Source organism: Acanthopagrus latus, chromosome 12 (genome assembly GCF_904848185.1).
Source record: "Acanthopagrus latus isolate v.2019 chromosome 12, fAcaLat1.1, whole genome shotgun sequence".
In the NCBI taxonomy this organism is placed as follows: Eukaryota; Metazoa; Chordata; class Actinopteri; order Spariformes; family Sparidae; genus Acanthopagrus; species Acanthopagrus latus.
The window spans coordinates 11,578,602-11,602,609 of record NC_051050.1 but is presented as its reverse complement, the minus strand read 5'-3'; the positions used below and the strand labels follow the sequence as shown (position 1 = coordinate 11,602,609).

At 42.0% G+C, this 24,008-nt stretch overlaps 1 protein-coding gene across 3 annotated transcripts in view; it reads left to right on the top strand.

Annotated features, from left to right (window-relative positions):
* Positions 1–23,417, top strand: part of si:dkey-1d7.3 (transmembrane protein 132D) — a 50,736-nt gene extending 27,319 nt beyond the window's left edge. For all 3 annotated transcript variants that reach the window (XM_037118368.1, XM_037118367.1, XM_037118366.1), the window contains 7 exons: positions 1,549–1,720; positions 6,467–6,610; positions 10,271–10,479; positions 13,757–13,937; positions 14,072–14,185; positions 14,293–14,484; positions 20,182–23,417. In XM_037118368.1, coding sequence (XP_036974263.1) covers positions 1,549–1,720; positions 6,467–6,610; positions 10,271–10,479; positions 13,757–13,937; positions 14,072–14,185; positions 14,293–14,484; positions 20,182–21,654 — 2,485 coding nt within the window. In that variant the 3' untranslated portion in view covers positions 21,655–23,417. The remainder of the gene's footprint in view (positions 1–1,548; positions 1,721–6,466; positions 6,611–10,270; positions 10,480–13,756; positions 13,938–14,071; positions 14,186–14,292; positions 14,485–20,181) is intronic.
* Positions 23,418–24,008: the final 591 nt, after the last annotated feature.

The window sequence follows — 24,008 nt, the reverse complement described above, 5'->3', positions numbered from 1 at the left end:
CTCAGAGGCGGCGTCTCTCAGAGGAACGCGAGAGTATACACTTCATCTCAGCTCCCGTCCTGCTGAGGCGTCTTTGTCTCCCGACGCCAGGCAGTGTTTTCTACAAAAAAGTCAGATATGACAGTTTAATAACAATTATTCAACAGGGCCACACAAGGCGGCTTCAGTTGGATTTTCAACTGTTTGTCTTGTTTTTTTTTTGTTTTTTTTTTAATTGCAAACTAATTAAAACATCACACCCATTTAACATTAGATAATGCCTCACAATATCTGAACAATCGCCACTATTGCTGTGAAGATCCCAGTTTAACTTATTTAGTGGGTGACTGTGATCGAAATTGAACTGTATGTGGGCGACGCTAAGTGCTTGTTCATGTTTCATTACTCTCCACAATTAAACTCTTGATGTGAATTCCCATTTAGTTCCGCTTTCATCGTTAATTTTCCTGTAATAGCTCAATTTTGGCAACATAAGTCTTAATCTGGAGTGAAATTAGGGAAAATCTTGGAACAGCATGGCCTGTATTTACAATGCATGTACAGCATGTCGGGGTCAGCACGCTTGTTCAAAAGTCTCCAACCCAAAACAGTTTCGATTTAAATTGTAAGTTTCAAATGAAGAAATAACCCTTTCTTAATCAACAAAGTGTTAAATAATTCCTCACTCAACTAAGATGACTCACAGCTTTGGTTGCTGCAGCATCACTTGGTGATTGGTATGACTTTGTGGCAAATTTGAGCTAATGTTAACGTTTTGCAGTGTAACTGGCATTATTTGGAGTTCTCTGACTCTGTTAATCTAATTAACATTACCCAACCATTTGTCATTGACTGATAAAAGCCACATGTGGCCACATGGGCTGCTTTTCAAGTCTGTTTAAAAGGTAGAAAAACTACCAAAATGATTTCTACGAAAACATGTATGGAGAATGGGTCTCCCAGAACAGACCCCATTAACTTGCTATGGAACTGCGTAATGGGACACATTCAGGAATCTCTTCTGACTTTCTTTAATGTTGGAAATGTCTTTATCGTCTCAGGGATTAATGCTTAATGAGACGTTACAAGGTAGCTGGTATCTATGAGTCAGAACAAAAGGAAACTGTTTGGCCTTGGCGGAAGAATGAACTCTGAGTGACACTCTAGATTGTCGTCATCAATGATCTCTGAAGTATAAAGTGAGGTTTATGACTGACTGATTGAAACACAAATAATCCCTCTCAATCGTCACTGCGTGGTGATGTCTCTAACTGCAGACTCCACCCTCTGCCCTTATGTTCTTATTTTCTCATTATTTTGCCATGTTCAGGACATGTCTGAGCATCAGCTCTTCTGGAGAAAGACATTAAGTTCATTGAGTCTTGTTCCCATGTTGCCAAAATATAAACTGGGTACGCGGCTTGTGGCCAGTGTTGGTATTTGAAGACCAGGGAGTAAGATTCGGCAACCACTGCCCCTTTTTATACTTCTCCTTCTGAATGATGTGTTTAAACAAGATCCTACACCTTTAACTTGTCTGACCATGTTTAAAATGTCTGTGTCAAACAGGGGTCTTTTGGAAGTTTTACAACTGGACTTTGTGCCAAAAGATGTCTCCGAGCAGGTGGAGAGTCAGAGCATCTCCTGGCGCCTGGAGTTGCCCGGCAATGTCAAGGACGCTGGCATAATGCGGATCTACACAACACAGAGGGACTATGTGGGTCTGGCACCTCTGGTCATGGTGAGGGAAATATCTGTGTTAATTTCTGTACTGTAAAAACATGCAGACTTTTAAGTACAATCCTCTGCCTCGCTGTATTCCCAGCAGGGTGTACAGTAGATCTATTTTATCTATCACATTCTTATTAAACCTGATGTTTGAGGAATGTTTGATGTTTGTTTGTTGCTAATCAATTTTGTTTAATCTAGTTTTTCCCTCTGTGTCAAATTATTTCACGTCTGCACAGCAGAGTTCAATAAGTTTCCTGTAATCACAGCATTTTTTAAAAATCTCTGATGCGTTAATGTGATTTTTAGTGCTCGTGCTGATTCCCTGCTGCTGCGTGTACTCGTCTCAAACTCCTTTACATTACGACACAAGCGCCAGAAATTACAAGGTCGATGCATGTCTGTCGTTGACAGGAGATTTAGTAGGCAATTTTATGGTACGATAGACGGCATGAATCAAACAAACATTGTGGAGCAAATATGTTTTTATTTCAGTCTCAGGATTCACACGAGGAAACTAGACGTGGAGAGCAGATCAGTGCAGAGGGTTTTGGTTCAAATTATAATCGGTCCAGTTAGAGAAAAAATATCCCCAAGCCAAATTCCAGAACAACATCATGTCTGCGTTATGTGTTCAGTGACAAATAAAAGAAATTCAATCATTTGTCAACATTTAGTCAGTTCTCACATCAAAAGTGCAATATGTAAGAATTGACCTTAGGAATACATGCTCAAATTGGGGGGGGTGACATATCGCTAAAGTAAGCCCTAACTACTGCGTTAGCTATTTAGCCCACTTAGCCATGCAGTTAGCTGTCCGGGCAGGAGTGTTGATGGTTCCACCTCCAGCACGGGAGCTTTAGAGCAGGGTGGGTTGGAGCTAGCTCGTTAGCACCTATCTTTGCAAAACAATACATGAGTGAAGCTTTGAATTTTTTTCATCTGACATTCTTACATATTGCAACTTTATAGGGGATAAAGTACTAACAGTAAATACATTATGTTACAGTATGTGCAACATATGACAATTGAAATAGAGAAACTTGCTTAAGAAAACTGTGCATCTTAAAACAACATGCTTCTGTATGAAATAGAGTAAAGGTTGAGCTTCCTTTTTCCTTCTTCTTTTGTGAACCCATTTCACATCTAAACAGTCTCAACCAAACAAACACTCTCAAAATAGCTTCACTTTCTAACAGCTTTAACACCTCTGTACTTTCCGTTCCCTCTTAAATCCCTCTTATACTGTACGTGTCACAGTGGTGCTTCACATTGCCAATTGCATTAACCGCCACGGTCTCGGAACATATGTACCGGTTGTGAACTGCCCTTGTGAAGAGTGAATGTGATGACGTGATTTGCAGTGCATGCAATCGGTCTGTGAGTTTTCCTGGAAACGCTAAACCAATGCTGCAAAGGCTAGAAATGCTCTGCGTGCTGAGACAGTAAGGCTGATTCATATTTAGTAGCTGACAAGTTTCGAAAAAAATTGTGAATCACATCAGCCACGAACCTCGAGACGTCCTTGAGCATGTGCACAAAAGATAATAGGAAGTAGGATGATGGGACACACACGCGCATACACACACACACACACACACGGACACCAGTGACCAAATCTGTCACGCCTTTCTGACTCATGCCTGGCAACCTTTTGCTCTCCTATTACAGAGGAGTGAATGGAGTTATTAGATAGGATGGGAGTAGAATTGGCATATCTTTATACTTATAGCAGAACAAATTACTGTTACAGCTGCATGTGGACCATGCTGACCTGGTTTTCTGACCTGTCTTCCAGTCTTTGCATGTTCTTCCCATGATGATGAAGCGTTCAACCCCCTTACACATAACCCTATAAAGGATTTAACACTTGGACTGCATGAAGGAATGAATGGACAGACATTAAGGCTTACCACCAAGTGTAAATATAACACTGTTTTCAGAAAGGCGGCAGATTTAACGATTTGAGCTGAACTTGATCACTGCAAGCCAGATTACTGTGGAGCTTGTGGAAACACTGGACGCCGAGCTCTCTCGGCGTGGCGCTGCCGGCATCGCCGAGTGCTGATATTGCTTTCTGATTTTGTGCTCCCCCTGATCCAGTGGCTTATGTTGGGGTCAGTGTCGCAGTCTGAACTGGAACATGTCCTTTTGGAATTGCGGTCAGCAGCTGTCAAGCCGACAGAGTTCCGAATGCGAAGCTGCCGGGGAACATCTGCCGAGCGCTGCCCGATGCTTTAGTCCGCAAAAAAAAAAAAACACTGATCACCCCAAGCTCCTTATCCACATACTGCGACTACCAATGATAGATTAAAAGATGTTAGAAGACGTCTTGTAAACTGGAAAGTAGTTGTAAATCCATGTCGAAGGAGGAGTTTATGTTTAAAAATAGAGCTACATCAGATTTGGTGGCATGTATGAGTGCTAAGCTGCTGCTGAGCATTGGCAAGGATGTACAGTACAAGGTGGTTTGGCTGATTAGGAATGTAATCAGGTTAAGGTGTTTTAGACCAGTGATCTACAGTGTGGATAATACAGGAGGATTTACTTCTATTCAGGTGAAAGACAGACATGTATATTATCGTCATAGATGAGGATGGTGTTTTTTTAGCACATCTGTGCAGTTTGTGTGTGGGTGTCGCATCAGCGTGATTTAAACGAATCAACTTTGTGAGCCTGCGAGTGTTTTAATCCCTGTTAGTCTCACTAACCCTCTGTCTGTCATCCCTGCCCCTGTTCAAGGAGTGATGATTGTATTGTATAATGCATTAGCCCAGCAGGATATTCAAAGAGGTCTTTCACAAACAGTGTTCTCTTTTAATATAGTTTCACCTTCACAATAGAGCAGATGGCAGGTAGCTGTTTGGCTTACAGAAGACTTCTGCTATTTTTCCTCCTCGCTCAGTCTCAACCTGATAATGGTGTTTTACATTTTCTTTACATGCATTTCATTTTCAAGCTGTGCCAAACATGCTGACTGAAAAAAAAAAAAAATCAAGCTTCAAGTTAGCTTATTCAATTGCTAGAGGTCTATGGGATCAGGTAGTTCCTTTAAATGATCTATATTTAATAATTTGCAATCTTTTGAATTCATACTCCTACCTGCTGCTAACTGTGGCTCTCATTAACCAGTTAGCCCAGTTAGCCCTGTTAGCCATGCAGCTTATGGCCTACACCAAACAAATAAGGAGCTGCATATCACCAGCATAACCACTGACTGCTGCTGACTGCAGCTACCGTTAACTAGTTAGCTTATTTAGCCATGTAGCTAGGGTTCAGGACCAAACACGCATATCATCAGCGTAGCTGCTAGTGTAGCCTCTTACTACTGCTAAGTGCAGCTGCAGGTAGCCAAGTGGCCCAGTTAACTATGCAGCAAGCGACTTGGACCATGCATATAAAGAGCAGAATATCACCAGTGTATCCACTTACTAGTGTTAAGTGTAGCTGCCATTAGCTAGTTTGCAAAAAATAGGGGGCATCATATCACCGGTGATACTGCTAAATGCTGCTTACTGTAGCTACCACTATATAGTTAGCCATGAGCTAGTTCTTTGGCTTGAGAGGTTGGTGTGGTCAGCCCAATGTCACCTCTTTAGGAGCAAAGTTGTTTTAAGATACAGGATTGGTTAGGGCTAAGTTTTAAACTAAAATTATTACATGGGGCACCTTTTAAGGTTAGGGTTTAAACTTCAGCATCAATAGAACCTAGCATTTAAAATAACACCCAAGACTCTGTATCGTCATATTGTCCACTCATGGCCTGCAGGCCACATCCAACCCTCCAAAGCTTCCCATCCGGCCCACAGAATATTAATGAATTCAGAAAATGTGTGCATCAGTGGAAGACGCCCTGTCTGTCCTGGGAGTGATTATTGATCAGCTTGCCAACCCCTGGCAGTGGGCCAGAATGTCTATAATTCATAGTTTGCCCGTTCCCCTCTCTACTCCATGAACCCATTACTAAATCGCTTGGCTCCATGGCTGGCCATGAGCTGACAGCAGCACACTGGCCAGACTACGGGAGGTAACTCCAGAGTTGTCTGAGAATTACTAAACTTGTCTATTAAACGCAAGGGGTATATTTTTGTAGGCCAACTGTCTCAAGCTGAGTTTTTTTTTGTTTGCTTCCTGGGATCCCCAGGAAGCAAACAAAAGTGAGGGAAATAAGGACTCATTCATTCGGTTTGTATTGAGCGCTGACTGTGTCCTTGGCAGAGGTCTAAGAGTCTTTTTAAGAGTTTGTTCACACTTATATACTATAGTGAAAATAATACTCATTTTGTAACAATGTGAATATGTTTAACAACAGGCTTGTTAAGTCTAATTTATTATTAAAAAAAACCAACAACAACTTTAATTTGAATGTCCAGCGTCTACATTGTGCCCTGGGACCAACTTAGCTGCTGACCCCTGGTCTATATTATTGATTGGAGCTGGCCTTTAATGTCCGCTGCTGTGCCTGCTGTTGTGTGAAGAAGAAAAAGTGGTCTGACTGTTTGTTAAACTCAACTCCATGTTATTTCTTAAAGGATATGTGATGTAGTTAGAGTAGCTATGGAAGAGCTTTATGTATTTCCTTATCTTTTTATATGATTAAGCTAAGCTCAGCTAATCTCCTCTTTCATCCCTTAAACTACACACTCAGAGTATAAAAACATTTCAAGTCCCTCAGTTTTCTTGCATATTAAAGTGACTAAAACTGTTACATTAACCTAGACATCTAACCTGCTCTGTATCTGCTCTTCTTTCTGCACAGAACACTGATATCTTGAACACTGCGGCTCTGACGGGTGAAACGGTGTCCATCCCTGTGAATACTCTGGCTGTGGAGGCCGATGGCTCAGTTACTGATGTGACCAAGTACACCAGCTGTAGGTCTACAGAGGAGGATGTACTCAAGGTAAGCCTTTGGATTTAAATACACACTGAGAACATGTTCACGTTGCTTGTAAATGCTTGTATTTGCTTTATGTAACTTTTATGTCTATTAGCATCTTGCTAATCGAGCAGTGTGTTAATACTGACACTTGTTTTTTCTGTTTGACGACTGAGTATCTGCAGGCGATGCTCTTAGCTGCCAAATTCTTCTTCTGTGTTTTACAAGCAAAACAAGTGTTTTCCCTAATTTCCTCCAAACTCTTAAATAAAATATTAAATAGGAGCGTCTGGCTAGATATAAAGCATTTGTGATTAAGCTTGGAGAATACCCTAGCTAGTTATGTCAAAAACTCCTTTGTACTGTGTTGAAGAGATATCTACAGTAACTAGCATGCTAACCAACCCCTAGGCCTGATAAAGTCTTTGTTCCAACAGTCAAAAGCTCCTGTCCTTGCAGCATGAACACTCCCCTGGTAGTCTTGCTAGCTGCACGGCTAACTGAGCTAAAAAGCTAAAAGTAGTTACGCTCATGGATATACAAAAAGAATACAGTTAGCAACAGTTAGCAGTTATTCTAGTGATATATTGCCCCCTATTTGTTGCGAGCATGAATTTAAGGTGGCCGATTCTTATGCATAGTACCTTTAAAAAAGTATTATTTGTACAGAAACTTATTCAGTAATCAATAGCTTTTTGGGGGCCGGATTTGGCTTATCCTCTAGCATTTCAGATAGCAATTTACTCTTAATCCAACACAAAGAACCACACAATCTAATGAAATATAATAAATTTAAGTGACACAGTTAATCGCCAAAAATGACATGAGATGGCTGGTGCCCACTATTGTTTTTTATTTATTTATTTGATACATTTCATAACAACTGGGACACACCCTTGTATAATAGCTGCTACACCAATGGTGTAAAGCATACATGTAAACCCCCTTTTTTTTTTAATCTTTGGGAATGCGGCAAAATTATTCTCTCTTCAGTGCGATAGTGTGACACGAAAAGTTTACTTCAAATAATGAGAAACTGGGCAGCTAGATCATTCAGTATTCACTGAACTAAGCTGCTTCACGGGATGCATGAATGATTTATAATGGGTTGAATGAGTTTTAGACATGAAATAACAACCTTTTCTGATCTAAATAAAACAACAAAACAATTACAGCATCTCTCTCTCTCTCTTCCATTTAGATTCCAGAATTGAATATGTCATCAAGACCAGATTTGCATTAAAAAAAAACATGTTTGCTGAATGTTTTACAGTAATTAAGCTGAATGTAGAGACACTATAAAAAAAAGACACCCGCTGTCACTCAACAGGTCCAGTTCCGGGCGGTGTGTGTGTGTGTGTGTGTGAGTGTGTGAGGGTCAGAGTGTGGTGGATAAAAGCAGCCTCTTCCATATGGCATTAGAGACTGAGCCCCGTGATCCCACCACTCAGTCCGTAAGCACAGTGATTTGACCTTTTGTGTAATGGATCCGTGTTAGTGGGACAGTACGAGAGAGGAAAGCGAGATGGAGGCTAAGAGGAGTGAAGTGGAGAAGAAGAAAAGGAATTATGTGGTTTTTTTCCCCATTAGATGATGCCACAGCCACTGGCTTTGTGTGAGTGTGTGGCGGAGTGTTTAAGTGTGTGAGCTTGAGAGAGTGGTGAAAGAGCTGAAGAGAGGGCGACTGCGTTTGTAAAGATTTTCTGTATCCATACAGGAACTTAATCCAGTTATTATTGTGTCTCTGAATGGCCTCCTCACTTCCTGTGGTCGCTGACCCCTCTTATAGTGATGCCGCCGACAATATGGTTTTGAAGGTTGAGACCTAATACTGCACCTTTTAATATTATAACTGCCACTAGGGTGAATCTATGTTAGGAGCCGATTCCCACGCAGTGCACATCTCTTCGATTAACATCCGGTTGGCTGTGCATGTTTGAGGGAGGGAGGAAACGGTTAAACCCACATATTCAGTTGACGCAGCGCAACATCAGCATTCGTTTTGAGTTTCTAGCCAACTGCTGAACGTGTAGCTGTAATTATTATACCCTAAATTTGTTGACTAAAAGCATCCCACCATGCACTGTGAAAAGTAGTGTACGTCAGGTGGTCACCAACCAAGAATTATATACCCATCATGCATTGCACTGGAGGGAAATAAATTACCCCAGTGACAAAACGTGTCTTTTTTTTTTTTTTTTTTTTTTTTACATTTGGCTGTTTACTGTTTATATTTCTGACACTTTCATATTGAATAGAAATGAATCAGAAAATGATGGATAGTTAAATTGTAGATAAAACTCACAGCAGGATGGGTGGAACAGTGAGTAGCTGTGGTTTCAAGTGTACCTGATAAAACATGTGCAACCGTTGGCAGGTACTGCTTTTTCAAAGGAGCACTGTGTCGTTTTGGAGAAAATAATTCAAACACAATTTGTATATTTACAATATTCATGAGGTAAAAAAAACAACTCACAACTCTTCCATAACTGGATAAACAATCTGCTCTCAGAGGAAAACAAGTTCTGAACACTGTTTGAAGCGAGAGAGGTGGCAGGGTCCGCCACACATAAACAAAATGAAACGGCATTAAATTAAGTCATTTTTACACAAAGTGCACATCTCAAGATAAATTCTTATTTGCATGTAGGTCCACAACAGTACATGTACACAGGATGTTGAACACCAAAGAGTGAAGTACTACTTAACAAAGCTTAAAAAAGTTTAAATTGTGACGTTTTTTTCTTTTTTTAATCAACATCTCATTTCAACAAATGATTAAGTGCATAGAGTTTATTTTCCGAGTGTCCACTGACCTTTCTTTAGCTGCACTGAGGCGCTGCTGGAGAGGTTGTGGTCCAGATCAGTCGGCATGATGAGACTCTCCCTCAACATTTCCACAGGAGTTCAAGTTGACTTCCCTTAGAAGTCATTCCTCCCTCTGCCTTTTCCTCACTCTTTTTCCGCCTCCCTCTTTTCACCTCCTTCTCTCCAGTGCTTCACTCTATTCTCCAGTCTAGTGCCCTCCAATTACCTCTGTGGAGCCACTGGTTTGTTAAGATAAGTGGGGAGGCAGCGGAGATAGGCCCCTCCAATCTTAAATAAAACACACCAACCGCTGTGTCTCACCTCATTGCTCCCACTGGTGGGGACTTCAGTGCTCCTACCTACAGTACAGCGCTACAGGAGCAGTCGTAAGGCAGAGCTAATTCGTATTCACTAACGGTTTCATAGAGAACACGGCAGTGAATTTACATGACATAAATAGAAACATTGTGCGACTCCCTGGCCAGACTTTGGAAGTAGTGCAAAATGAGAAAAAAACACGTCTGTCTGCGTGATTTTAAGTTATTTGTATTGGTGCTTCTGTTCCCCACGCTCCTCTCTTTGTCGGTTGTTGCTGAAATGTATTTTCCATCGGGGGCTTTACATGGAGAAGCCTTTGCTAGAGCGTGTCTGAAGAAAGCTGAATTCAAATCACCTGATGACGGTTCAGTCCCCATCCTCATCTTTCGCGGGTGTAAAGTGATTCTGAACATTTTGAATTAGGATATTTACAGAGCAACAGACTGTCTGAGAGAAAATAGGAACACCATCTGACTGTTTTTTTTGGGACAGATTCAAACACAGAGGCATTAATTCACCTTTTCTTCTTTCCCTTTTTTTGTCGTCTGTAATGTCCAGGTGTCGGAGCGATGCGACTTTGTGTATGTAAACGGGAAGGAGACGAGGGGGAAGAGCAGGGTGATGCTCAACTTCACTTACGGTTTCCTGAGTGCCCAGCTGGAGATGAGCGTGTGGATGCCTCGCCTGCCCCTGGACATCGATGTGGCCGACCCAGAGCTCAGCCAGATCAAAGGCTGGAGGGTTCCTATTACCACGGGCAACAGGAGGTAAGGCCAGACCAGTCCCGTATAAGTGGCATCGCTGTTGTTGTTGCTAAAGGTCCCGTCAGCCTCATTCTGAGGGTGTCACGTAAAAAAAACTCTGTTTGAACTTGAGTCAAGTCCCAACCAGAGACCAATAAATCCCAAGTCAGTGTCCTAAACCTTGTGTTTCGAGTCCTTAACAAGTCACTAACAAAACCAAACAAACGTTATGCTTTTTGCTGCCTATCAGTGACAGATGCCTTAATTGATTTTATCAAACAACATTGAGTCGACTAAATCTTTGATATAACCTTAATCTTGCCAGACCGACTTTGATGAAGGATCATTGATTTCATGTTTTCAGGTTAACCCTGGCCAAAGAACATCACGGCTAGCCTAGACCATTTACTTTCCTCTTTATAGTTTGACCACTTTATGTCTTAAGATTAAAAAGTCTACTGTAAAAATTGGTGCAGAAAGTCAACTCTCCAGATCCTCTTACTGATTCTTTGTAAAGGAAAAAAAAAAAGTCTGTCGTTAGTGGTGGTGTTAAACTGGATTACAGCGTACTGACACGTTTCTAATATCTTTTTGAATGCTGTGTATGTAGTCAGTCATAAAGCATCACATCAGTGCCTGGTGCGTTAGTTGGTAGGGCACGGCAGAGGCGCCACAGTTGCCCTGGAGACAAAGGTTAGTGGAATTTCACTCAATAGTTACAGTTGAGTCATTATTTTTCACTCAATAGTAATAATGGTGATGGTCGACTGATGGCTTTTCTCCGGGGTCAAAACTCTTTGGGGGCTTTCATTTTCACAAACATTCAATACCGTCCTAGATCAGAAATGTGAAATGTCTGTGTTGATTGTAGTGGTCAGCCCCAGCTGAGCAACTGTCACCGAATTGCCTCGGCCAAGCGTGCATATACAACAAGTGGCACGAAAGCAGCTGGAATCTTCTTGACTTGGTAGCAACAGCAACAAGCACGACACGTGAATGAAGAGCAGGAAACGATTTTATTTCCCTTTAAAAATAGATGGACGCAAACACTTGCAGTCAGTTCATATCAGCAGAGTTTAATTTGCACTAATTACAATCCTGTATTTATTGACATGAATTAGCAGCCTGATAACCCTGTCAAAGGCATGATGGCTCACAGCTCACCAGAAACGTTGAGTAGCCATGGCAAAGAGACTTAACATCGAAACAATTTTTCATGTGTATATATAGTATATATATTATATATGGAGATTTAGTGTTGTTTAAACAGAAAAAAAACCATAGCTGAGCAGAAACACTACTATGCAATTATCGCCAGCTGTGTGGATATGTATGTATGTAAGCATGCAGGGGAGGTGTTACAAGCCATGAGTTTGACAAAAGCCTCGAAGGAAGAGTTAGTTTTCCGTCTGTTGTTGAATTCAAGCAGCACCTCCAACGCGTGTTAAGCGCTGACCTCGGGCTATATAATAATGATGTTTGTTTGGACTTTAAGCTCTCGACAATAGCTTCCCGCCTGTGGTGAGAAAGCAGATTCAGCCGTCCTCGGGCACACCTGTGGTGCAGCGCGTGGCGGGCCAGCCGATCTTATGATAATTACGCGATCATTGCTGAGGGGTTTGAGGACGCCGCGCAGCTTAACCTCCACCGCCTGCAAACAAACCATTCAGCTGTAGGATCCTGGTCAAATGAACTTAAATTCATTTAGAAGGAAAGGTCACTCGGCAAATGCTTAGTGCCTCCACAGTTTCGACAACCACCCTGCTGGTCTCCATTATCGCTCTGGAGTTCATTGTCTCCCCGCTGCCAAAAGAAAGGACATTTAGGAGCTCGCGCCTCAGATTAACTGCATGATTTTGTAGTGCATTTTGAATAAAGATAGATCAGCACTTCATATACTATACTATACTATGTCATGTGTATGTCAGTGCAGCTCAGTGGCTTCCTGAACTAGCTCGCTGGCGTCACTTCACTTTTGTCAACCAGTCTCAGTACATTTTACTCAAAAATTGATGCTGGAGGACAGATTTTAGTCTCTCCTTCGAAAATATCCAGTGAAAATAATTTCCTCAAAGCAAAATTTTAGCAGTTTTTTTTTTTTATGTATTTTTTTGGCCTTTATATAACTTTGTTGATAATACAGCTCAAGAGATGCTGGGAAACAGATGCGAGAGAGGGGGAGTGACATGCAGCAAAGGACCCTTGTCCGGCACTCTAACCCGGGGGGCCGTCAGAGTGAGGACAAGGCCTCTGCACATGGGACGCCTGCTCTACCAACTGAGCTAAACGGAGCCCCAAATTTTAGCTGTTTTAAAGGTTGATTATGCAATTCTGGAGTAAGTTTCTTGTTTGCTGAGTCTCATTCCAAGGTCCTCAAGCTACTGATGTTTTGGGTTGGTGATGCACATCATCAGCAGCCTCCTTGCCATTTTTAAGCTTCAGAAAAGATAGTATTTGACCCGAGTTTAACATGGCCTGACCTGGCCAAGAAATAATAAAACTCAAATTAAACCCAAACTACAACCTTTACTTTTTGAGAGCGCTCCCACTTTATGCTAAAATAAGCGCACAGGCATGAACATGGTATTGATCTTGTCATATAATCTGGACACCTCATGGGATTTAGAAATGACCCCTCATGTCTGTGTTTGTGCGCCACAAATTCGCATGGAATGAGCAAACTCTGTATATGATGCCAAGACTGCTTAACATCAATATTTCAGAAGTTGAGCAAAAAAGTTAATGGTATACTTAACAGGTTCTTTTCCTGACTTTCTGCATGTAGATGGAAATACACATTTGCAGCTAATTCTGCTCGAGTAACAGATGCTCTGTGGCTTAACATGAATATAAAAACCTTTTGTTGCCCCTAACCTCCCCATCATCGCTCACATTAAATGTCAATATAGACAATCTCACTGCACAGCTGTCGACTGCTTTTTTTCATTTTATGAGCTGTGATCAGGTTTAATATGTCTACAGTCTTACAACAGAAAACAGATGTTGATGGGAACGACCCTAAAACACTGGGATGCTGATTCGCACGGTCTCGTATTATCACACGAACTCTAAAGTAGATGATTCGGAGTAGAGTTTTAACTCCCAGATTAACATGGGATTAAGATCACAGACAACCTCTGCTGCAATTATTACAAGTTACTAGAGAGCCTCAGGTAATACTGGTCCCGTGTGAGTCGGGCTCAAGAAAGCAAAAAAGTTTGTTTCTGGACCTCTCTCTTTGAACTGTTTTTTTTTTTTTAAATACTTGTCTTATTATGTGTGATTTATTTTCATGTGTCAGGTCGACTTGGGACAGCGAAGAAGAGGAGGAGATGAGGAAGGGCAGAGGTTGCATGCTGCAGTACCAGCACTCTGCGCTCAGGGTGCGGACACACTTCATGGCCCAGGCTGACGCCGAGGCCCTGCCTGACCCGCTAACTGGGGCAGAGCCCGTTGAGTACTTCCTGGGTCCTGACTGGCAGGTAGAGACATTCACTGCAACAGTCCTAACTGAAGCTGACATGTCAGCACTTACTTTCATCAGACAGTTTATAATAGCTTCATATTCGCAGTAAGCATTAAAACTAACTTGTGCCTCTTCACTTTTGATTGACAGGTGGATGTGACCAATCTTGTGCGCAGCTCTCTTAAAGTGGCAGATCCTGACGTAGCCAGGGTGCTGGATGGGGTGGTGGTGCAGGGACGTGCTGTAGGCGCCACTGCTGTCCAGGTGAGCCGTGATGTACGCCTGTGTGGTTGTGTGGCTTTAGCAGTCGCAGCGCGTGCCACCGTCTTGTGTATCCATCTGCAGTTGTGATGAGGATTTACTTGTCGCAGGTGCTGTCCCCTGTGACGTCGTCGGTGCTGGCTGAGAGGAGCATCAGGGTGGTGGACGACAAAGTGAGTGTGACGGAGCTGGGGGTGCAGTTGGTTTCCGGACTCTCTCTGTCCCTGCAGCTCAGCCCGGGGAGCAACAGGGCCATCGTTGCCACGGCAACCGCCAGGGAGACGATCACGCAGCTCAAACAGGTAAGTGACTGGAAAATTGTGACACGCAAAGCATAAAAAGTGCGGGGCGCCGCTCAGCTGTTGTCGGCGGCACTCGTCTCTTTTCAAACGCCTGCTAGTTTTACAGTCACTCATTTTTAGCCTTGACAAATAACCCGCAAAGGACCATTTAACCGAACGTGAGGATCATTCTCGACAAGAAACAAACAGTAGCTGTGAACAAGTTGGGTAATGACAGTTCTTAAATTCAGTGAGAGCTTATAAAAGTGTGTCTGTCAATTTCGGGGAGTACTTATCATTCAGATTTTGGAACAATGAGAAGTTTTTCAGAAATACACAACAACATGTTTTTGATATTGGGTATAAATGTAGGCATTAATTAATTTATAAAATGTGACATAAATGGATAGACAGCCTCCTCATTTGCATAATGAAGCAGAAATGCGTAAATGAAATAAAGAGTTTGTGGAAATTCATAGGGGGATACAATACAAAAATAAATAAGTTAATTAATTTAAAAAAATGAATGGAACATTTAACGGGAATATAAGTAAATATTGTTCTCAAAAATAAATGAGTACAAGCAAAAAAGATTTATGTCACATTTTATAGATTTATAGATGCTGACTTTTTAATGTGCATCAGGAACCATTTATATATTTATTTGATTTTGTCATTTTCAGTCCAAAAGTCTTTCACAGAGAAAAAAAAGGCAAAAGAGTAAAAGTCAAAAACAGATGAAACAACAAAAAAACCCCAGAAAGGTCAACACTGTATTGTCTTGATGCCACAAAGACAAACTGGCACCGAGAGAAGAGAACATGCGGACCTAATTGTAAAGAAACACCAAATAAATGACACAGTGAAAAACATAAGTCAGGGAGCCGGGCGTGATGTGACAGTTTCTTAACTAAGCATGGAAAGAACACTAAAATAAAATGTTATCTAAGATTTAAGAGTCCTAATTTTCCCTTAGTGGAAAATACACTCTACTCTCCCCATGTTTTTAAATCACGAACCCTCTCGCTCTGTAACCCACATACAGTATTTGGAAACTTTGAGCCATGAAAAGACCTGTCAGTGTTTTTTTTCCATGGCATCTCATAAACAGAAGCTGTAATTAAATATCAAAGGTGAGGGCCCGCCATGTTTTCTTTTTGTCTATATTTATTCTGTGTAATTATGTATTGGCTCTCTCTCCCCTCCTGTTGTGATCTGTACCATTGCAGCTATGCCTCTGCATACCATATGAGCGAAGTCTGAAAACATCATCATCACATTTTTCTTGTCAGCTTTTCAAAAATGTGGGCACTTAAGAAGCAAGCCCCCGGCTTTCATCAGTGACTTCCACTGACAAGTTAGCTCTTTTTTTTATTACAAACAGCAGCTGGGAAACACTCACAGATGTATGTATAATAAAGAAACGGCATGAATAACACCGTCATCCTCGCAGCTCTGCACTTTCAAGACCAACATGCTTCCTGCGCTGTTAGCAGATTAGAAAAAAATGATTTGTGGTCCTACTCTTTGATTTTCCTACATGCAAATCAAACCTTGTATTTAAGACTTAGATATTAATCTGGGAATTGAGATTTAGGATTTAGCACTTCATCATTGTCAGGCTGAGGCTGAAGTTATTGCCTACATTGCAGGTGTCATTAACCCCGTTCATCTGATTCATTGATTCGATTGATTTAATCTTGATTTAATTTGCTGAGACACTAAATCTACTGGTGTCGTGTCCGGAGACCGCACCGTTAAGACCACCGTGACCACTAAGGGGAGAACGTGCTTGTCTTTTTTACTGTATTTAGACAGCAGTACCTCTACTGCAACCCCAGGAAGTGTTTGGCAAGACACCTGTAGGGTGAACAGATAGAAAGGCACTTTTTTTTTTTAGTTAAAACATCTTATTTGAAATTTTACAGTTCAGTAGATGCAAGTAATAGAAAGTGATCATGCAAGAAATCAAAAGGTTCCGAAGAGAAAGGATCTTTCTCTCGTCGTTCATAAAGGTGGTGGAAGTGAATTGAAAACCTTAGATTTTGGTTGGATGGCGTTGGAAACTTTGTGGGACGACAAGGAATTACCTCCGGACGAAAGACAGGGGAGGGAAGTGGCATCTTAAAAGTAGGAAATGTTTGAAGGTACTGACTCTAAATAAAGGAGGAAATGGAGTGAAATTGGGAAATGTCAGGGATGGAATTATGCACTGATCTCGTTGAACCCACTGAAAACTATGAACTCTATTTCATGGTAATGACCACATGTACCTGAATAGATCATAGTATGTATGTATGTCTTATTCTGTCCTTTGAACTTCTTTAAAACTGTGCCACCGTCAAGGTTACGTTCACCTGTTAATGAAAAAAAATCCAGTCATTATCTTCCCACCCTCTTGCCAATGGAATTACTCTATACAACCGAAGATGGTGGGGACATAAAACATAATCAAAATAAACATAAAATGGCTCCGTATGGCTTGTCCTGCATAATCCAAGTCTGTGGAAGCCCTGAGAGTATGCTAAACCTGACTGAAGTGGGTGCACAAGCTTGCTTGATCTTGCATCAAGGGTGTAAATAAGTCTTTTAAAAACAATTTGGGATTTCAGGGCTTTAGGAGATTTGGATTACACCGGATGAGCAGTATCAAGCCATTTTATGTTTTTTTTTTTTTTCAAAATAGACATTTTGATTTTGCTTTGAAGCTTCAGGAAATCTTTGTGGACTGCGAAATTTCCCCAGATTTATTCATCGGCATTTAATGAGTAGGGGCTCCGCTTCTTGGCACACATGTTGAATAATCCAAATGGCAACGCTGATTCTCTTGTCTTCAACTGGCTGATTTGTTGAAATTTCTGTCTGAGCTTGTCAAAGAAACTTTTTCCCACCCCTTGCTTCAATCACAGTTGATCGTCATCATCATCTGAGTAATCACAATAAATCCAAAAGAAAGACTCAGAATACTAATTAGACATCACTTCATAGGACAAAAGAACAGATTTGCATCACCTTATTAATTTCATTCAATTTGCCAAATTTTTACAAATTTACCACCTGCTCGTTTTTAAATCAATGTGTTGCTCTGAGCCTAAATACATCTGACATGTCATATGAACCTCATAGGACCCTTAGGATATCAGATGCTAGCCTACTGGTCCACTCAAAAACATGAAGCAGCATTTGGTTATCATGCATCTCAGACCACTCAGATGATTTTAGACAAGCCCAGACTCTGACCACTTAAAATTCAAAGCTGAAAACCTTCATATTTACACTACCAGTTACTAGTCTACTCTATAATGGCTGAAAATCTTCTCTATCCTGCTCAGCTTCAAAATTACCTAAATATGTACGTTTATGACTCAGAATCCCAGTAGAGCTGACATAAGTGAACTTTGAGCTTGTGTGGGGAATGCTTACTTGTTCATACGTGAACAGTATGTGTGGGGGAGACAGGGCTTTACCTTGTAAGATTTTCAGCCAAGAGAGGATTCCATGATTCTCCACAGCCTCAGGCAATGAGATCTGACGTAAATATCAGATCAAAAGGAGTATCAGGAAGGTTAGGGGATAAGAAAAATTCATAAAACCGTATGGCTTCACTCACGATGTGCATCTAGACGTGGGAGTATTTGTTGCATTCTTTTATCTTTCTGGTACACTTGATTTGAACTGCACTAGTTTACTTTTTTCCCATCTTTTATCTTTTTGGTCTCTTGTCTTTACTTGTAAGTTGTAAATCTTGTACCTTTACTGTGTTTTTATTACTCTGTAAAGCGATTGGAATTGCCACAGTCTGTGAAATGTGCTATACAAATCAAGCAGCAGTACCTGAACTATTATTTTGTCTGGTACCCCTATGAATAGTTTGAGATTTTAGGCTTTAATTAACCTTGTTAGTTATTATATTAAACGTCCAAATGTTCCAGCAGTGCAAGCTATCACCTTATGTAAGAACACTCTCTGATAGAATTTAACTTCCCTTCAGTGAGGCAGTGTATACGCCACTATCAGAACAGTTTTATCATAAACCTTCAAATCACAATACAACCCGCTATGATACAATAGTACATCATTAACATACCTTAAATGTTCATTTCCCAACAAAGACATAATAGGCTTCTACGGCGAGGATTCGAATGATTTGAGTAATTGCCACAACAGAGCAGGTGTACGCCACAATGACCTGAAGGGTGTAATAGTATTTGTGTTTCTCTTTGCCTCTCTGTACGTGAACTCATTGTGTTCACAGCCCCGACCATCATCTGCGGCTACCATGCTGTGTGAGAGAGCAGAGGAGGCAGACAGGATGCACAGATGATTATTTTAAAAGCTCACTCGCACATTTAGCCATGGCAACTTGCCCATTTTCAGCTTGCTACTCAACGCAGGCATGGGGCGGCAATTAGGCGGTCCGTAGCTGTTGGAACGACAGCTCACTTTACCTACAGTACTCTGTCGCCATGGCTGTGCCAGCCCTGTCAATAACAAACTGTTAGAACTGTGCCAGTGCGGATGACCAGCCAATTGTGTGCGTCTGCGATGGCAAGCTGTTAATGTCGTGCTCAGGGCGATTCATAATGTATTCAAACCCAAAATATAGGTTAGATCTGTGGCGACCCAGTGGCTCACATTAGCAACAGGAAATAGGTCATTGTGTATTAATGTGATTGGATTGGCTAATTCTGTAGTTGACATGACCCTTGATGTTTTTTTTTCTCTTTGAAAAGACTCTGATTACACTCTCTTTATTCACTTAGGTTAAATTATACTTCAGTCTGTGACTTCATAGGCCTATAATCCATTGTACAATAGCACCCTTCTGAGTGTAATCATCCAGAGTTTAGCCGAGGCTATGAACAATCATGAGAATTTAGCTCTTACTGATGGCAGGGGGAGGGGAGGTGTATTGATTTGCTGCACTTGTTCAGGCATGATATTCTACATGCACTGAACCACTGACATTTCACACAAACAACATTAGTCATCTTGTTACAATGCATCGTTCTGTTAAGAAACCTTTGATCCTGGCATTCATGTGGATGCGACTTGATAGGCACCACCCAGCCCCATATCATTTCAGACCAAGTTTACCGCCCGATTGGCAACTCCACTCCCCAAAGGCAGTGACCCCCACAGCAGGACAATGCACCCTGCCACGCTGCAAAGACCGAATGGTCCAAGGAACATGACAAGGAACACAAGGCGTTGGCCCAGTCTCCAAATTCCCTAGATCTCAATCTGACCTAGCATCTGTTGGATGTCCCAGCTCAAAATCTAACCCATGGAGGCCCCACTTGGTAACCAGGACTTAAAAATCTGACAGGAGAGTCCAGTGGTTCCAGAAACCACAGGACACCTCCAAAGGTCCTGTGTTCCTGCCTCAATGGATCAGAGCCTATTCCGATCCACGGTCGGTCCTCTACCAATCAGAATTATTCCAGGACATCATGGATGCTCTGTCAGATTAGGATTTGGGGGATTTGGAGGCAGGGCTGATGCTTTGAGCTCTTTGTAAAGTCCATTCCTGAGCAGTTCCTTTGACAATGTTTGGTTGGGTGATGTGTGTCAAGTAGCATCCACGTGAATGTCAGGAACCAAACATTTCCCAGCAGATCATTGCACTGCAACAAGATGATCAATTTACTACACATGTATCATTGTATGAACTCTTTATGGCTTTGTCATTGCAGTCTATCTTTCATTCTTTCTCAGGAAGCGGTGGTCAGCTGCTGGGTTCAGTTCAGCGATGGCGCCGTCTCTCCACTGGAGCTGTTTGACCGCAGTATCTACTCCCTGACAGTCTCAACCCCAGATGAGGATATAGCCACTGTACGCCGCACCCCACAGTCCACATTCGTAGTGGCACAAGGCGAAGGTATTGGCCAGGGGGCAGTAGTGAGAGTGGAGCTGAGGATCTGTGAGGAATGCCAGAAATCCAAGAGGAAGAGCAAGTTGGCGGTGGGCACGGGGCTCCTCAGGATCAACATCCAGAGCAGCAGCAGAGGTAGCAGTGATGAATCTAAAGATTCTGATGGTGGTGCGTCAGAATTGGTAGGTGAGCTTAAAACAACACAGCCTGCAGTCACAGATTTGGATAAATGGTTGTTCAGAAGCACAGTACCTGATCAGCAAGAGTCCACCCTGAAAGAGACTAGCACCTCGACCACATTTACTACTAGATATGTGCAGCCACGTGTTGTGTGGATCGGGACTACAATCAGAGCTACAAGAGGTACCACAAATGCTGTCATTCCCTCAACCGCCACTATGGCTATCAGCAAGTCAAGCTTACATACACCAATGAGCACCGTCAGACCTGTAGATCCAACAGTGGGCTTAGATACTAAAGGAGAGGGACAAAAGAGAAGCTACGGGAACATGCTAGACAACTCCAATTCACCCCCGAACAAAGACCCTCCTATAGCAGAAATTACACCCAAGAAGGAGCCTCCGAAAACTAAAACTCCAAAAGTAATCGAGAGCGACCTCATCAGGACATTCAAAGCCATGACAGACATGGAAATCGGCATGTATGCCTTGGTGGGGGTCTCCTGTGTTGCTATCCTGGCATTTTTGCTCAACTGTGCTTCGTATAACCTATGTTTCCGGAATCATAAGACACCCATACAGGCAGGTCCACCACCCAGCGGGAACCTGAAGGATCACAAGCACGACTGGGTGTGGTTAGGGGGCAGCAATAATAACGCTCCGGTCCCAGGCGCCCCTGCCCAAGTGTCGACGCTAAAACGCGAGGCTCACCGCCCTCTGGAATCCCGTCATTCCATGGACTCCATCGCCCATCGCAGCATGGAGAGCACCCTGCCCACGGTGAGCGCCCCTGCCGTCCCCGAAAGAACTGCAACCCTGGGCCGCAGCAGGACCAGCTCCCAACAGCAGTTTCAGACAAAAGCCATCGACCCCATGGCGAACCGTTCAGCCACTTTGCTGGCCAGGCCTCATCGCACGGAGCCGCTCCATTCCCCCACTAGTAAGCGGAACCAGGTCCAGTTCACCACCTTCACCACACTGGACATCAAGCACTTGGCTGCACTGAAGAAGAACGGTGTGGACTTAAACTGGGCCAACCAGCAGCAGACAAAGCAACACCAGGCCCCCGTCGAGCCCCAGGCACCTTTACCTGACATGCCGTGGCCCGTGGTCAAACCTATGGGAGAGCCCCAGTGAGTTTGTCGGGATGTGTTTGTGTGAGTAGGAGAGAGCGGGAGAACAAAAGAGTTTTGCTTCTTTGAAGTTTGTTCGCAGAATGTCTAAAGTAAATAAGCTGTTTGTTTGCTTTTTTGATAAAAGATTAAAACACTTTAGGAGATTTTATTGGGGTTATTTATTGAGGGTAGATGAAGGACGTTTTATATTAAAGAATCCTGTAAATACATTATATAATGGAGTACCCATGAAGAGCAACATAGGAGACATTGTGTTAAGTTTTCAAGATTCAAAACATGATTTTATCCTCTAAATGCAAGATGCGCTCTCCAGGTCTGAAGCTGTAAATAAACATATATCTATACTACTACTTATTTCTGCATTTCTAACTCAAAACAAATGAAGTTTCATCTCCTCGTTCTTTTGTACAATTCTGTTGCCCCTGTAGGATCGGCTCCAGATATTGCTAGTTGTCAGGGTAAATGCAGTACGTGAGGGATTATTTCTTGTAAGTAATTCTATTCTTTTCCAGCCTTTTGTACTCTTTTTTTTTTTTTTTTTTTTTTTAGGATTCCTCCAGCGAATACCTGAAGAGTCTGTGCAATTTGTCAGAGAATATGCAACATTTATCAAGTTATTTTGAGCAATCTGTCACTGTAGTCTTCACCGGATATTTATTCAAATCAAATGCATGCTATGCAAATACAGTCCGTGCAGAGTTTGAAGTGGACAGTGTTTCTGAATTTTTTAACTAAGTTACCTTGGGCTTAAGGCTCCTCCTGGGGGCCTGCTCCAACAATTTGTAGCAATGTCTAATCTTGGTCTCTTGAGTCAGAGCAATACATATTCAACTACAAGAATTTTTTTTCATGTGTGAATGAAAAATGATGATGCCTTTTCTATGTAACATCCTCTTCTTTTTAAACCAAAATGTGGTGTGTATTTCCTATGAGATCCCATCAATAAAGAACAAATGGATACATTTGTCATAGCGTAAATTCAATTTGATTCAATCGTTGTTGTTTTTTTAAAAGCCTTAGAAATAGTAAAGTATCATTCATAGGGAAGCACAGTGAATGGGCTGGATTATAGGCTGAAGCTCTTCTATGAATCAGTGGGATTTAATTATGTTAAATCACTCGCAAATGTGATTTAAGGCTGATGTCATTCAGCAAAATGTCATTCTGACAGCAGCGTATTTGATGTGCCTGCCAATATTGGGATTCTGTGCTGCACAAAATAACTGTTATACAGAGAGTGAAAGAGCAACGGGAGAAGAGAGAGTGATTCCCATTTTGTGTATTGTGACATTCTCCCCGAAGAATTACAGGTATTTTATCTAGGCTGGAGGGTTGCAAATGATAACTCATGGCTCATTTGTCTCCCCCCCACCCCCCTTCTCCTCCCTGTGTCTCTGAGGTGACCACAGCTACACTCCTCAAAATTACATTCCGGGAGCTGTGATGCATAAACAGCGTCCGCGGCTTAAAGAAGCCCAGATAATCTGATGCCCTGCACCTCAGGAATTGGCAGTCGGGGATATGACAGTGAGCATCACGGCTCCCTGCTGCACGACAGCATCGGATGGATTTAGAGTGTTGATAAAAGCAGTTTTAATAACTTTCCCCCCAAAAATTCTTTATACCTACAGGCCCAGTGGTTTTGTACGTGTATAAACTCGCTACCCTTTCCAGTCAGTTTATCTGTCCAGCAGCGGCAGGGAAAGTAAACAAACTCCCCTCAGAGATAAGCAGTGATTCAAAGCTGTTTCTGCGGTGCATCGTGGCCCGGCATCTTTGATTGCGGAACCTGCCGTATCGTACAGGAAACAGAATTCAGAACTCAGAAGTTCCAACACAGTAATGATTAAGATATAAAAGCTGCACAGTTTGTATGACAACAATGGAGTAACAGAATATGTCTCTATGTGCCTTCGCACCGAGATCCTGTAGCTTATTTGGGTCCTCCGACTTTTTTTTTTTTTTTTTTTTCTCAGGCTCCCACATACTGAACACCATTGAAAAGCTGTCTGCAGGAAGTATTTGGCTTAATCTCAGTTCTGGGAGGGAATTCAATGAATCGCATTCATCATGCAAGCTTTGCAAGAGGAGTTTGTTGTGAGTGGCTGGGGAAAGAGCATAAGTACGGCACAATTCCCAGTGTCGGGCAAGTTACTTTCAAAATGCAATATATTACATGTTAGTAGTTACCTTCATTTTAAAGTAAAATATTACGTTACAACAATGCTGTCAACATTGAGTAATACACTACTTATTACACCAGTTTTTAGTTTCTATCAACAAGAATGCTCAAATAACCTTTATAGAACAATTCAATAGCACAGATATTTTTAAAAAAAGGAATGTCCTTGGACA